Source organism: Trichomycterus rosablanca, chromosome 17 (assembly GCF_030014385.1).
Source record: "Trichomycterus rosablanca isolate fTriRos1 chromosome 17, fTriRos1.hap1, whole genome shotgun sequence".
NCBI lineage: Eukaryota > Metazoa > Chordata > Actinopteri > Siluriformes > Trichomycteridae > Trichomycterus > Trichomycterus rosablanca.
The window spans coordinates 18,891,372-18,908,010 of NC_086004.1; the positions used below are offsets into that span (position 1 = coordinate 18,891,372).

At 41.7% G+C, this 16,639-nt stretch overlaps 1 protein-coding gene across 7 annotated transcripts in view; it reads left to right on the plus strand.

The window, feature by feature from the left end:
- The window catches only part of plekha7b (pleckstrin homology domain containing, family A member 7b), a 201,084-nt gene that overhangs the window by 121,649 nt on the left and 62,796 nt on the right, over window positions 1-16,639 (plus strand). For all 7 annotated transcript variants that reach the window (XM_063013505.1, XM_063013507.1, XM_063013509.1 and 4 more), the window contains one exon: window positions 10,709-10,820. In XM_063013505.1, coding sequence (XP_062869575.1) covers window positions 10,709-10,820 — 112 coding nt within the window. The remainder of the gene's footprint in view (window positions 1-10,708; window positions 10,821-16,639) is intronic.

Sequence of the window (16,639 nt, forward strand, 5' to 3'; positions counted from 1 at the left end):
CTTCTCCAAGGGTGTTGTACAATGGCTGACACTGTGCTCTGACCGCAGCTTTAATATTAATTTATTTATTTATTGATTTTTTTATCCACTGCTTTATCCTGGTCAGGGTCACTGCGGGCCCAGTAATACTAGAAAACACTGGATGCAAAGCAGGAATACCCCAGGACACTGTGCGTGCCATCCATTATACCCAGCTTTCCCCTAACTCTTCCCACGGCTGAGATTTAGATCCTGATCTCAGTGGTGGTGGGTGTAACTCAAGCATTACTCGAGCATTACTCATGGTTCTATCCAATCAGTCCAATACAGATGATCTCTTAAATACTGTATTTAATTAAAGTTTTTACATCTGACTGAAGTGTTTGTATTTTGAGAGAGTTTATGCAGTTACAGTGTTGGAAAAATGAATAATAAAGCATATTAAAAATGTATGAGAATATGACATGCACCTATCAAGCTCATTATTTACCCAGGCAGACGTTGGGCAAGCAAGTGCTCATCTAGGGCCTGATTAATGTCTCTTATTAAGAGCTCAGTGTGAGGAAGGTGTGAGCTAAAAGCTTCGTCATAGCACAAATAGTGACAGCGCTAGCAGAAACGAGCAGAAATAGGAATGAGCTAGCAGCTCGTGCTCGACTTGTGCGTCCATTGAATAGCTGAATGTAATCAATAGTGCCCAAGGAGCCCCCTGTGGACTCTGGTCATTTCATTAAAGCCCGGGTCATTACGGCGAACTCGTGCTCATTTACACAATCCTCTTACATGCATGATGTATAGTGAACGTAACTGACAATTTGTCTAAAAATATGTAGACACCCCTTATAATTGAGTTCAGCTGGTTCAGTCGCACCAATTGCCTACAGAGGTATTTAGTTCCATTTCATTTCATATATATACAGTATATATACACTGATCTGCCATAAGATTAAAACCACCTCCTTGTTTCTACACTCACTATCCATTTTATCAGCTCCACTTACCATATAGGAGCACTTTGTAGTTCTACAATTACTGACTGTAGTCCATCTGTTTCTCTGCATGATTTGTTAGCCCCCTTTTTTGCTGTTCTTCAATAGTCAGGACTCTCCCAGGACCACTACAGAGCAGGTATTATTTGGGTGGTGGATAATCTCAGCACTGCAGTGACACTGACATGGTGGTGGTGTGTTAGTGTGTGTTGTGCTGGTATGAGTGGATAAGACACAGCAGCGCTGCTGGAGTTTTTAAATACCATGTCCACTCACTGTCCACTCTATTGGTTACTCCTATCTAGTTGGTCCACCTAGCAGCACTGATGGAGTTTTTAAACACCTCACTGTCACTGCTGGACTGAGAATAGTCCACCAACCAAAAACATCCAGCCAACAGCGCCCCGTAGGCAGCGTCCTGTGTCCACGGTTGAAGGTCTAGAAGATGACCAATTCAAACAGCAGCAGTAGAATTGTGATCGTCTCTGACTTTACATCTACAAGGTGGACCAACTAGGTAGGAGTGTCTAGTAGAGTGGACAGCGAGTGGACATGGTATTTAAAAAAAACTCCAGCAGCGCTGCTGTGTCTGATCTACTCATACCAGCACAACACACACTTACACACCACCACCATGTCATTGTCAGTGCAGTACTGAGAATGATCCACCACCTAAATAATACCTGCTCTGTGGTGGTCCTGTGGGGGTCCTGACTATTGAAGAACAGGGTGAAAGCAGGATAGAAAAGTATGTAGAGAAACAGATGGACTACAGTCAGTAATTGTAGAACTACAAAGTGCTTCTATATGGTAAATGGAGCTGATAAAATGGACAGTGAGTGTGGTTATAATGTTATGGCTAATCAGTGTATATCTTTCCAATTTTATCACATCATTTTTATCCGTTGCATACACGGGCTCTGATTTTTTCCTTCATCTAGCAGTAGAAAATTAAACCTGCCTAACATCTGGTCATCTGTGGGACACTATATCAATATCACCCTCTTACAGCTGACAGAAAGGGTGTTAATTTCATGTGCGTTTAAAATATCCTTTCTGAATCTGGGAAAGTATTATCGGCAGTGCTTACTCACATACGTACACACCCAACTGCTTCCACTATGAGTGGGGGTTAACCGAGCCAAGCCACAAGCCTCTCAAATTCCACTGAATAGCTGAACACATTCTTTTTAACTCTCTGTTCATAACGTGTAAGAATACTGCTTTAGTCACATGTTAAGCTGTTAACCCTGCTTTGTGGGCATTATAAAGCAAGTCCAGTTTGTTGTGGGTTGAGAAAGGTGATTATCTGAGTGCCACAAGTGCCAGTGTTGTTGTACAGTGTATTGTCCTGCTATCAAAGGCTAAAAGAGAATTCTTATTGCTATTAAAATGCTCATGTACACTGGAGTGGTGTAATACACAAGATGAACTCCACTAGACCCCTGAAGGTGTGCAGTGGCATCTGGCGCCAAGATGTTAGCAGGTTGCGATGTGGGGTCTCCATGGATCGGACTTGTTTGTCCAGCACATCCCACAGATGCTCGATTGAATTGAGATCTGGTGAATTTGGAGGCCAAGTCAACACCTCAAACTCGTTGTTGTGCTCCTGAAACCATTCCTGAATCATTTTGCTTTGTGGCAGGGCGCGTCATCCTGCTTAAAGTGGCCACAGCCATCTGGGAATACCGCTTCCATGAAAGGGTGTACATGGTCTGCAACAATGCTTAGGTAGGTGGTACGTGTCAAAGTAACATCCACATGGATGGCAGGACCCAATGTTTTCCAGCACAACATTGCCCAAAGCATCACACTGCCTCCGCCGGGTTGCCTTCCGCCCATAGTGCATCCTGGTGCCATGTGTTCCCCAGGTAAGCGACGCACACGCACCCGGCCATCCACGTGATGTTTTTCCTGCTTCTAACACATCAACTTTGAGGATAAAATGTTCACTTGCTGCTTAATATATCCCACCCACTAACAGGTGCCATGATGAAGAGATAATCAGTGTTATTCATTTTACCTGTCAGTGGTCATAATGTTATGCCTAGTCGGTGTATATGCAAAGCAGGAAAGAGATTCTCAAATAAAATAGCAAAATCTTACAAATCCTGTTCTTAAAGAAGTTGGGGCATTTTATGTTTTGGCAAGAAGGTCCTGGGTTCGATTCCCAGGTGGAGCCATCTGAGTCCTTTCTGTGTGGAGTTTGCATGTTCTCACCATGTCAGCATGGGTTTGCTCTGGGACCTCCGGTGTCCCCCCGGAGATATTGGAGTGTGTGTGTGTGTGTATGTGTTTGCCCTTTGATAGACTGGAGGCCTGTCCCGGAGTGTTTCCTACCTTTTGCCCGGTAAATTAATAGTAAGGTGATGTAACAGTGCTAAACATGCCTCTGTCCCAACTTTTTTGATTGTCCTGCAGGCCTTATGCTCTACATGTGTTTATATTTACAAATCACAATAAAATTGGACAGTGAAAACATTGGATATTTGTGTTCTTGTATATATGATCAGCCATAACATTAAAACCACCTCCTTGTTTCTACACTCACTGTTCATTTTATCAGCTCCACTTACCATATAGAAGCACTTTGTAGTTCTACAATTACTGACTGTAGTCCATCTGTTTCTCTACATGCAGGTATTATTTAGGTGGTGGATCATTCTCAGTACTGCAGTGACACTGACATGGTGGTGGTGTGTTAGTGTGTGTTGTGCTGGTATGAGTGGATAAGACACAGCAGCACTGCTCGAGTTTTTACATACCGTGTCCACTCACTGTCCACTCTATTAGACACTCCTACCTAGTTGGTCCACCTTGTAGATGTAAAGTCAGAGACGATCGCTCATCTATTTGTTGCTTCCTTCATCAGTGGACACAGGACGCTGCCCACAGGGCACTGTTGGCTGGATATTTTTGGTTGGTGGGCTATTCTCAGTCCAGCAGTGACAGTGAGGTGTTTAAAAGCTCCAGCAGCATTGCTGTGTCTTATCCACTCATACAAGCACAACACACACTAACACACCACCACCATGTCGGGGTCATTGCAGTGCTGAGAATGATCCAACACCCAAATAATACCTACTCTGTGGTGGTCCTGTGGGGGTCCTGACCATTGAAGAACAGCATGAAAGGGGGCAAACAAAGTATGCAGAGAAACAGATGGACTACAGTCAGTAATTGTAGAACTACAATGTGCTTCTATATGGTAAGTGGAGCTGATAAATTGGACAGTGTGTGTAGAAACAAGGAGGTGGTTTTAATGTAATGGCTGATCGGTGTATATATACTTTTCTGGAAATGAGTTTTGTCACAGACTTCAAAAAGACTTGAAATAAATAATAAAAGAAGTTGGTTTGTAATTGTATAGAAAAGCTGTAAAGCTATAAGCTCAGCATTTTCAACTTCCAAACTGTGCTGAATCAGCAAACTGCTCCGAACAGGTCCAGCTAAAATTAATCGACTATTAAACTTTACAAGAAGACATCAATGATTTTAAGATACAGCTAATAGTCGGGCTCCGTAGTGGCACGACCGGCTCATCTATCACAGGTAGTCTGCGTCTCGGCTCTGAAATATTTTCCCTCTGCATTTTCCTTCAGGGAATTCTTATTGGGAAATATTGAATGAAGGACCAGTAACCAATACAAAAGAAAAGTGAGAACTAGAGAAAAGTGTCACTCCTCTGAGGAGTTCATCCCCGCCTGTTCTGGCTCTTTCGTCTGGTTTTGATGTTTGCCTTGGATTTTAAAGACCTTAAACGACAGGAAGTATTCACAGTTCACTGGAAAACTATTCATTTCGTCATGTGGGGGTAGAACAATGATGGGTGTGTGTGTGTGTGTGTAAATAGTTGCCCTACGCTCAGTCACTGTCCTGTGATGTAATCTTATGCAGCTCTGAAAATAATGACATCAGCTAGTTGTGGCGTTCTTAAATGTGCTTATCTGGGTGAGTTCTATCTGCTTAAACATGATGGTTGTTTTATTTTGGTTTAATTACATGACATTGGCTTTAGGTCTGCAGTAACTGCATATTTATTTACAATATTTACGCCCCGGGTGGTGCAGCAGTAAACTGAGCTAGCCCAAACCCACCGAGATCCTGGGTTCGAATTTCCAGCATTGCTATACAGACATCATTGGCTATGTCTGGGACAGAGATGGTCGAGGCCTTGCGATTAATTGGCGTTCTGTTTGAGGCGTGTTACTGCTTTGTGTTTTTAGGAAAATGAAATAATTCCATAAAAATGGAAATGAATAAATGAATCTGATCATTATTCAGTATTTAATACCTTAATTAATTTTCTACAAAAAATCTATATAGAGTTCTCTGGACATTAACTCATCTCAGATGGACCAATTAAAAATGGACTAAATAAAATGGAAATGAATGAATGAATAAATCTGATCATTATTCAGTATTTAATACTTTATTTTTATTTTTTTACAGAAATTCTATATAGAGTTCTCTGGACATTTCTCAGATGGACCAATTCCAAATGGACTAAATAAAAATGGAAATGAATGAATGAATCCGATCATTTTTCAGTATTTAATACCTTAATTTTCTACAAAAAAATTCTATATAGAGTTCTCTGGATGTTAAGTCATCTCAGATGGACCAATTCCAAATGGACTAAATAAAAATGAAAATGAATGAATGAATGAATCTGATCATTATTCAGTATTTAATACCTTCATTAATTCTCTACAAAAATTCTATATAGAGTTCTCTGGACGTTAACTCATCTCAGATTGACCAATTAAAAATGGACTAAATAAAATTCTTGTTACTAGCATATTATTATAAAAAAAAAAAAAAAAAATCCAGCTTTTTAAATTAAATTTCTCAAAATCTGAGAACTGAAACAGTTTACATGACAACCTTAAAAATAATAATTGATCTAACATTCTCACCTAAATTAAGAATGTTAAAAAGTGGAAGGACAGTGGGGAAACATCATCCTCGAGGAAGGAATGTGGTCGGAAAAAAATCTTGAATGATCGTGATCGGCGATCACTTAAAGGTTTGGTGAAATCAAATGGTAGAAAAACTACAGTAGAACTCAGGGATATGTTTAATAGTGAAAGTAAGAGCATTTCCACATGCACAATGCGAAAGGGAACTCAAGGGATTGGGACTAAACAGCTGTGTAGCCTTAAGCAAACCACTTGTCAGTGAGGCTAACCGGCAAAAAGGGCTTCAATTTGCTAGGGAGCATAAAGATTGGACTCTGGAGCAATGCAAGAAGGTCATGTGGTCTGATGAGTCCAGATTTACCCTGTTCCAGAGCGATGGGCGCATCAGGGTAAGGAGAGGCGGCTGAAGTGATGCACCCATCATGCCTAGTGCCTACCGTACAAGCCTGTGGGGGCAGTACTATGATCTGGGGTTGCTGCAGTTGGTCAGGTCTAGGTTCAGCAACGTTATGTGCCCAAAGAATGAGGTCAGCTGACTACCTGAATATACTGAACGACCAGGTTATTCCATCAATGGATTTTTTCTTCCCTGATGGCACGGGCATATTTCAAGATGATAATGCCAGGATTCATCGGGCTCAAATTGTGAAAGAGTGGTTCAGGGAGCACGAGACATCATTTTCACACATGGACTGGCCACCACAGAGTCCAGACCTGAACCCCATTGAGAATCTTTGGGATGTGCTGGAGAAGACTTTGCGCAGTGATCCAAATCTCCCATAATCAATACAAGATCTTGGGGAAAAATTAATGCAACTCTGGACTGAAATAAATGTTGTGACATTGCAGAAGCTTGTGGAAACGATGCCACAGCGAATGCTTGTCGTAATCAAAGCTAAAGGCGGTCCAACAAAATGTTAGAGTGTGTGACCTTTTTATTACTGCTATTATGTTTAGTACACTCAGACACACACTTTGTGATTTTAAAAGCCAGGTAAAACTCATGCACAAGTGGGTGTCTCAACTAGTCTCAACAGGCTGCTTGTCGTGCCAGTGGTTTAGCTGGGTAGACAGGGTGACACCCTTGATTTGTGATTACCCTGTTCCACCCACACACACTTACAGCCGACACATTTCCGGCACTTTTGAAAACATCAAATATTTAATCTAAATGTGCAATGTAAATGATACCTCTTCATGTGTTAATGTACAGTATTTCATACCAGTTTATAATTCAGAATCTATATTTTGTTTAAATCAATGTGAAATCAGTTGAAGGATGAATGTGTTCTTTACGGACTTGTGGTCTGTTAGATGATGGTGTTACAATGACATCCAGGCACATTGAGCTTCACAGACATGTCATTAAAAGGTCTTAAATTGAATCCAGAAAATCCTCAAGTGCACCTGTGTAGTGGAGGTTTGTTTTAATGCCTAGTGAATGATTTTCTTGTGGACTGTCTACGGCACTTTATTAATGAACATGTCTAGTATAGTAACATATTAATGTTTGATGTTTAACTTTAGAGCTAGATTTAATCCTGCAGTGAAGCAGTGCAGGGACATTAGGAATGTCCTGATACAACACAAGTAATGTGAGGACTGATTCTTTTGTCCCTATATGTATCTCATTTCATTCATTGTCATCATCTAATCAAGTGGTCTTGTAACTCAGCCCATTACTGAATCATCTGATTACCTGATCCCTTTTGTGGTTTGTTTGGCTGGTGGGTTGGATTTGTCGACTTGCCCTGCCTTCCTACTGGCTTTTTTGGTTTGAGGAAACCCAGCCAGTGGGCATGGAAGCTTTCTTATGTTTTTATCACAGGAGCCTCGCCCTGGACTTAAATTGTCTTGAGTAGTGGTGTGGCAGGTTTTTTTTTTTTTTTTTTTTTTTTTTTTTGCTGCTGTTTTCCTTTTTTGGTTCTTGGAGAGCATTTGGGTTGTCACTTGCTGGTGGATTGAGTAGCAGCCCAGCCCTCTTTCTTAATTTTTTTTCAGCCTGTCTGTCTCTTTGTTCCTCTTATTTACTGGCCAACACATAAATAGGATTCAGTGTTTTTGCTCCAATAGGATGGTAGTCTCTATTTTCTACTTGCGATTCTTGCTTTGCGGTGGGACTTCATTTTGTACTCTGCAAGTTGTATTACTTATATTTTTTACACCTGATACTTCTGTTTGTCATTGTTTTTTCATTATTCTGACAGGCCCACTCATAAGCAGGTTTTTTTTACCCTTTGCCAGATTTCAAAGTCAGATTTATTGCCTAATTTATAAATACCTTATACAGTAGACCCTTGGGTTACGAACGGTTTACCATACGAACATTTTGGGTTACGAACGATCTTTTTCAGCTTAACATACGAACAAATTTTGGATTACGAACCAAAATTCGCGAAACACGTGACGTCACGAACAAGCTAACTCCGACGGTCTCTCTCTCTATTTGTATACAGTGAGCGAACATTCGGACAGGTGTTTTCTTTATATTTTGTAAAATTCAATATTAAAACGGCCTCAAAAAAGTTGCAGAGGAAGCATAGTGGTGAGAAAATGAACAAATCGATTACTATTCGTTGTTGTATAATTACTTCTGCCAGTAGCTGTCACTGTGTATCTGACAGAGGGGACATTGAGTAAGAGAGAAGAAGGAAGTCGCTGAGTAAAGTATTCTTTCTTTCGTGCAACTACACCTACAAAATACAATACTATTGAAATAAAGAAGGAAATAATAGAGAAATATGAGTTATTGTTGTTAATGGTAGATACATTTTATTAAAAAAAAGAAGAAAATGTATTATGGTGTATAGTAAAGCACACGTACTGTACTGAAATGTGGTGTGTGTGTTTTATGTACACTACTACTGTGTATTGTTGTTTATTATTGTTTATTACAGTATTATCTATTCTATAATTTAGGATTAATGGAAAATATACTTGTATTTAAAGCAAAAAAGACCATTTAAGACATTAGAAAGGTTAGGTAAGGGGTGGTTTGGGAGGTCTGGCACAGATTAGATTCTGTTTACATGATTTCTTATGGGAAAAATAGGTTTAACTAACGAACATTTTGACTTAAGAACAGCCCTTCTGAACCAATTAAATTCGTAAGTCAAGGGTCTACTGTAATGGAAAACACATAAGCATATCTCACTTATGTGTTATTATTCAAATTACAAGAAATGGGATGATCAGAAATTGGTGTGAAACAACAGTCATAGGAAGTTCTTGAACAGTGTTGGTGTCGAGAGGTGTTAATTGATCTGTGCATTCCCAAAGTGCCATCCTCAGGGAGTTCATGGTCGGTGCCAGATATGACTGTGTAATCCTGATATAGCCATGCTGATGTCACTGCTATGAAGATAGAGAATGTTCACAATGTGAGAGGTTGGAAATGAATTGTGTGAATAACATTATGACCACTGACAGGACAAGTGAATAACACTGATTATCTATCATCATGGCACCTGTTAGTGGGTGGGATATATTAGGCAGCAAGTGAACATTTTATCCTCAAAGTTGATGTGTGTTGAGAAGCAGGAAAAATGGGCCAGCGTAAGGATTTGAGTGAGTTTGACAAGGGTCAAATTGTGATGGCTAGACGACTGGGTCAGAGCATCTCCAAAACTGCAGCTCTTGTTGCAGGTGTTCCCAGTCTGCAGTGGTCAGTATCTATCAAAAGTGGTCCATGGAAGGAACAGTGGTACACCGGCGACAGGGTAATTGGCAGCCAAGGCTCATTGATGCACGTGGGGAGTGAAGGCTGGCCCGTGTGGTCTGACCCACAGCTCAAATTGCTGAAGAAGTTAATGCTGGTTCTGATAGAAAGGTGTCAGAATACACAGTGCATTGCAGACCAGTCAGGGTGCCCATGCTGACCCCTGTCCCCTGCAGAAACCGCCAACAATGGAAGAAGGTGGCCTGATCTGATGAATCACGTTTTCTTTTACATCACGTGGCTGGCCGGGTGCGTGTGCGTCGCTTACCTGGGGAACACATGGCACCAGGATGCACCATGGGAAGAAGGCAAGCTGGCAGAGGCAGTGTGATTCTTTAAGCAATGTTTTGCTGGGAAGCCTTGGGTCCTTGGCCATCCATGTGGATGTTACTTTGTCACGTACCACCTACCTAAGCATTGTTGCAGACCATGTACACCCTTTCATGGAAGCGGTATTCCCTGATGGCTGTGGCCTCTTTCAGCAGGATAATGCGCCCTGCCACAAAGCAAAATGATCCAGGAATGGTTTGAGGAGCACAACAACGAGGTTTGAGGTGTTGACTTGGTTTCCAAATTCCTTAGATCTCAATCCAATCGAGCATCTGTGAGATGTGCTGGACAAACAAGTCCTATCCATGGAGGCCCCACCTCACAACTTACAGGAGTTAAAGGATCAGCTGCTAACATCTTGGTGCCAGATACCACAGCACACCTTGAGGGGTCTAGTGGAGTCCATGCCTCGATGTGTCAGGGTTGTTTTGGCAGCAAAAGGGGGACCAACACAATATTAGGAAGGTGTTCATTGATGCTTTAGTTTGGCATTATTGCTTTCTAGCATTAAAATGAAGTGTTATTTGATCCTGGCTGCTTCTTAGTACATTTGATATGAATCTCATTTACAGTACCAAAGAACTAAATGAAGTAAATCTTGTTGGTCCACTTTTCTTGTGCTTAGGCTCCACACTGTGCCATCTTGATATTAAAACGTTTGTTTTCCCACGTCAATGTAAAGGAATCTGTGCCAGTCTGCTTTCTGTTTCATAACCAACAGTTCTAGTTTTTCATATCTGCTAAAAACTCTGTTTATCTTCCTTCTGCAGAACAAATTCTCACATGTCAAATCAGGCACCAGAGTTGAGGCATTCCAGCATGGTCAGTGAGTCCTCCATGGCCGTCACTTCATCCACTGTGGACTCTACCTCAGGACTAAAGGTCAGAAAATAAGCTAATACACTTAAAATTCTACTTTTTACTGTAATGCATCTGTCAAAAATGCAATCTAACTGCTTTTTCCTGGTCAGGGTTGTAGCGGGTTCAATTCCACCGGGAAACTCTGAGTTTAATGTCTGACAAGCAGATATACACTTGACAGGGACTTGCCAATCTGTTTAGTATGTCTGTGTAGAAGCTTGGCCAACCGAAAGCATGGCTGTGATTCAAGCCTGTACCTTAGCAAAAGTGGGCTATGCCACCTAAATGCCATGCAGTGTATTTATTTATCAGTATTTGTTCTTTTTCTCCCAATTTAGTGTAGCCAATCCACTGCTGGGGACCCCAACGATGTCCAAGGAGGGTGTACTGTATATTTGCTTGACACACACTCCTTCCAACATGTGCCCCTCTTTATTCACCCATCCTTGGGTGGATTTGCGCATGAGGTCGGCTTCATGTACGTATAGCCAAGTCCCCATCTCTGCGCTCCTCCACTTTCTGTTCTTACACAGCATTGATAACTCCTCCCCATAGTCCGGTCTTTTCCCACTCAGCAGACTAGAAGCCAATTTTGTCTGCTGCAGGCATTAGCCAATTGTGCCTGTTAGGGGGTGCCCAGCCGAGCGGTAGCAGAGCTGAGATTCTAACCCGGGAGCTGGTGTGCTAGCGGATTGTCCCGTGTATTTCACCACAGGCTTAGAGGCACGTATGACTGTGTACAGCAGGTATTATTTAGGTAGTGGGTCATTCTCAGCACTGCAGCGACACTGACATGGTGGTGGTGTGTTAGTGTGTGTTGTGCTGGTATGAGTGGATCAGACACAGCAATGCTGCTGCAGTTTTTAAATACAGTGTCCACTCACTGTCCACTCTATTAGACACTCCTGCCTACTTGGTCCACCTTGTAGATGTAAAGTCAGAGCCGATCGCTCATCTATTGCTGCTGTTTGAGTTGGTCATCTTCTAGACCTTCATCAGTGGTCACAGGACGCTGCCCACAGGGCACTGTTGGCTGGATATATTTTTGGTTGGTGGACTATTCTCAGTTCAGCAGTGACAGTGAGGTGTTTAAAAACTCCAGCAGCACTGCTGTGTCTGATCCACTCATACCAGCACAACACACACTAACACACCACCACCATGTCAGTGTCACTGCAGTGCTGAGAATGATCCACCACCCAAATAATACCTGCTCTGTGGTGCAGAACAGGGTGAAAGCAGGCTAAAAATGTACGTAGAGAAATAGATAAGACTACAGTCGGTAATTGTAGAACTACAAAGTGCTTCTATATGGTAAGTCGAACTGATAAAATAGACAGTGAGTCTAGAAACAAGGAGGTGCTTTTAATATTATGGCTAATCAGTGTATGTATATATATATTGTAGACACGACATTTCTAGTGATGTGGGGAAAAATCCTAAAGAACAAAAAGTAAGAATCTGTGGTCGGGCTTCAAAATGACCTGAGAAGCAGAAACGTTGTGTGTTAATGCACTTTGCACTCTTGCATACACAGTGTACAGCAGAGCAAATTTAATTCAGTTTTTCTTCACTGAAAAAAATCACTAACCTATTACAGTCTCTATTCAGCCAGTTCAGCGTTATTAGAATGAGTGCCAAAGTAGCCGAAATCTATTAAGGTTTCCCCATTAGCCTTGAAGACTCTATCAGTTTCTGTAGGATTTAATGCTAGTCATTTTAACAGTCTAATGCAGTAGTGGGCAAACTACGGCCCGCGGGCCACATACGTTAGGCTGTTAAATCCGGCCCGTTGAGTATTTACAAAATTGTCCTAAAACCGCATTAATTTCACCTTTTTTCCTGAAATAACCTGCGTTTCAATTGATTCCACTAGATGGCGCATGCCATGCACTGAAGAAGTCACTCGGATTGAGTGGCAATACGTATCTCTACAACAAACTTGTGTCCAGATGAACTGATTCAACTTTGTGGATTTGTGTACCTGGATTATTGAGCATGCATCAACAGATATCTGGTCTACACTATTCATTCGTCACATTTGCCATCGCACTGAGCCCTACTACCCCTCTGGAGTCGCCTATCAAGCCAGCGTGATCTAACCACTTGGCTGGTTTAAAACATCACACATAAACCATTAACTTACGTCGAAAGTGCTGCTTAACGCTGAATTGGTTTTGTTTAGACGACGATACACCAAGTAGAAACAATGATAAAAATAATAACAAATACATTTTAAAAAATCACATTCACGCATGTGTAAACGTGCACATAATAGGGTGAGTCTGGCATTTCATTCACATTCAAAAATTCATCCTTTAATCACGAAAATAAAGATTTGAATGTCACCAAAATGCAATACACTGGCAAAAAAAGGGTGACCAACAACACTGTTCCCACTGAAACTGAAAAAGGTAGGTGGGCAATCTTTACTTCTTAGATTTCACATGAGTTTCACATGTAATTTATATTAGTTCTAAACCCCCAGGCCCGTCTGTCAAATTTTAAAATCCAGTGTGGCCCTTGAGCCGAAAAGTTTGTCCACCCTGGCCTAATGTATGCTGTGAAAGTGTACCAAGACCCGTAATGAAAATGTTACAGCCAGAGCAGCGCTGCTCATCATTACATTCTACTTCCTACACCTCCTAAACATTTAATTTGCATTATTACTTTTACTGTTAATCATTGGCAGGCATTTCTATTGTCTTGATTAAAAAAATTAATGGCATTCTAGCTTCAAATAACCTGAAGGTTGGCATTTCAGACTCTTTGTTGCGCTGTTCACAGAAGATTCAGACTGCCACTTACAAGCACTATAAGTAGGGTGTTACTAAATTGATGGGAAAATTTGTTTTTTTGTTTTTCAGATTTAACAGATTTTTTACAGAAAAGTGCCACATTGCACTAATAAATTGAATGATAATATAACTAAATAACTACCTTAACTTGAATGTAGACCAAGAACATTGATCAACGGTCTCTAAGATGAAAATTCTCATCTGTGTTTTGACACCCCCCCTTCTGTGTCCACAGAATTGGTTGCGAGTTTTCCAAACTCAGTAATTCGAGTAGTGTTTTTAGCTGCTTTAGACTTAGACATCTAGGGCGCTCAGGTGAACACCAGACCTGACATTTTGAACTCGTCGGTTTAAAACTGAGCTCTGCCATCCGGCCAACAATTGGCTTGTTGTTCATACAGGGTGGGAGCCGGATAGGGACTTCTTATAACTGATGCAATTACGAGTCGAGGAATAATGCGTTGATCTCTGTACACAAAGCTGTTCTGCATATGAACTCGCCTCGTGCAGGTGAAAAGATGCAGTCGGCTACTGCAAACGTGTCGGAGGAGGTGTGTGTCAGTCTCGCTCTCCTCAATCAGGGTGTGGAACGGCATCAGTGGAGCGGAAGCATGATGCAATTGGGTAATTGGATACGCTAAAAGTAGGGAGAAAAAGTGTAGAAAATACATAAACAGACTTCGTCATCTAGGACATAGCTAACTGAATTGCCGTAGGATTATTAGGACCGCCTCATATTGCAAATTACAAATGGAAAACACATTGAATAGGACATCCCTTTTTGCAAGTCTCATCATAGTGGAACATCAAAATACAGGTAGAACATTAGATTACTGATAAGTGTTCGATTATTCAGTACCTGTAATAGCAGGGAGGATAAAGTAGGTAGATTTATTGGTGACAATACTGCTAAGCAGTATTGTGTAGCTGTGTGTGTGTAGCCTTAGAACCTGAGTATCTTGCGGTCATTAAGTGAGCAATATGTGTGGAAAAGTTTACAGTAAATGTCAGAGTAGAGTACAATGTCACCAAAAGCTTAATAAATGTTGAATGTTGGACGGTGCAGCCAGAAATGACCCAGATTGCGTGACCTAAAGTTCAAGCAAATAAAAAAAAAAATCCAGAATAGTGTCCAATTTGTTCATATCATTGTGCCATGTCTCACCAAATGTTGAATTAATATCAGTCGCCCCAGCCTAGCCCACTACTGATTCCATTTCCGGTCGGGCTTCCACACAGACATTTACATTTGTGGCATTTAGCAGACGCTTTTATCCAAGGCACTCAATCCAAGTGACTTCTTCAGTCTGAGCTGGTGGTGAATACTCCTAACAGCTAACAGCATACACTACGTTACTCTGTTTGTGTCGAGGAACCTGGTCCTTAGGGTGAACTAATTTCTGGCATAGCATGTTCTGGAGTTTGAAAGCAACTGAAACACGGTGTTTGGAGAACCAACTCAAACTGACTGGCGAAACGTACTGGCGAAACGTATCTCTACAACAAACTTGTGTCCAGATGAACTGATTTAACTTTGTGGATTTGTGTACCTTGATTATTTATTTATTTATTTTTTAAATTATCTATTTTTTCGCATTTTTCCCCCCCAACTTTTATCCCCACTCTAATTGTGTCCAATTACCCTGATTGTGTCCTCTATACTGATTCGACCCTTTTGCCGCTGACTGAGGACGCCACTCAACTGACTTGCGCCCCCTCCGGCACGCAGTCAGTACAGCCTGCATTTTTCACCTGCACGAGCCGAGTTCATACACCGAGAGAGTTCATAGCACGGAGGGTCACACCCCCCTCAATGTTATTCCTCAGCCCTGTGCAGGCGCCATCAGTCAACCAGCAGGGGCCGCAGTCGCACCAGTTATGAGGACCGACTCTACCCCTAACCCTGAACAACAGCCAAATGTTGTTCATACTGCCGCCCAACCCAGTCGGAAAGGTAGAGCTGAGTTTCGATACGATGCATTTAGAAACCCAACTCTGGTGTGCTAGCGTACTTTACTGCTGCGCCACCTGAGCGGCTGTGTACCTGGATTATTGAGCATGCATCAACAGAATAATAAGGGTTCACACACTTTTTCAAAGCTGCACATTTCAGGATTCTCCTGATGGCTGTAATATGAGCCGCCAGACTGCGACCTCGGTCTGATGTGACTTGGCCCTGATCCTGAACCCGTGTGTGTTGTACTCACCTGATACTCAGTCCATCTGGCTGGTTATTTGGGATCCAGCCAATACAATTCCTTTGGTCTGATGCAGTCTGACTATCAAGCCGAGAGACCCAGACCCTGGAGATTGTGCCCTAGATTTAATAATAAAGTCTCCGAATTGTTTCCAGGATAAATATGGTGTTGAAAAATCAAGTGTTTATGCCTGACTGGCACGGGAACCATCCATCACCGGCAGCAATGGCACCTGCATTAACACACACCTACTTACTAAGTCTATGGCAGGCAATCGAGGGTTGCGTCTTAGCTTTATATGTTATTTGAAAAGTAAATGCTGTAATATTAGCAAAGTGAAAACCTATTTCATATTAACAGCTTTAGTTTAAGCCAAGGATGGGTGTGGTGTTCAGGTGTAGATTTAGGGTCTTTCTGAAAACCTAGTGAGCTCTCTACATAGACGCATTTTACGGCATCCTACACGCGCTCCCGAGAAATTCCTGGATGCCTTTAAATGCTGCCTACTGAGGTGCCTTATTTCGGACCTATAAACTGACTGAATGACGAAGGAGCAACAGATGCTTTCTTAGCGGTGAAGGCAATCCCAGCATTCAGTGCGGCACAACTTTTCTCACAGAAAACTGTAAATATTGCGGCGAATGCGGAGCAACAAATGAGTTATTTTCAAATGTAAATAAATTCTCATTGATTTTTATTTTGTATAAATTTGGGCTCGTCTGTGACACTTCAATTGTTTTCGATACACAGAAGGAGATGTTGGCTGGCATGCTAGCGGGTTGTGCCGCCTCAGACCATTGGTTTGAATGCCTGAGGCTAACTGTGGTAGCTTAGTAAGCTAAAA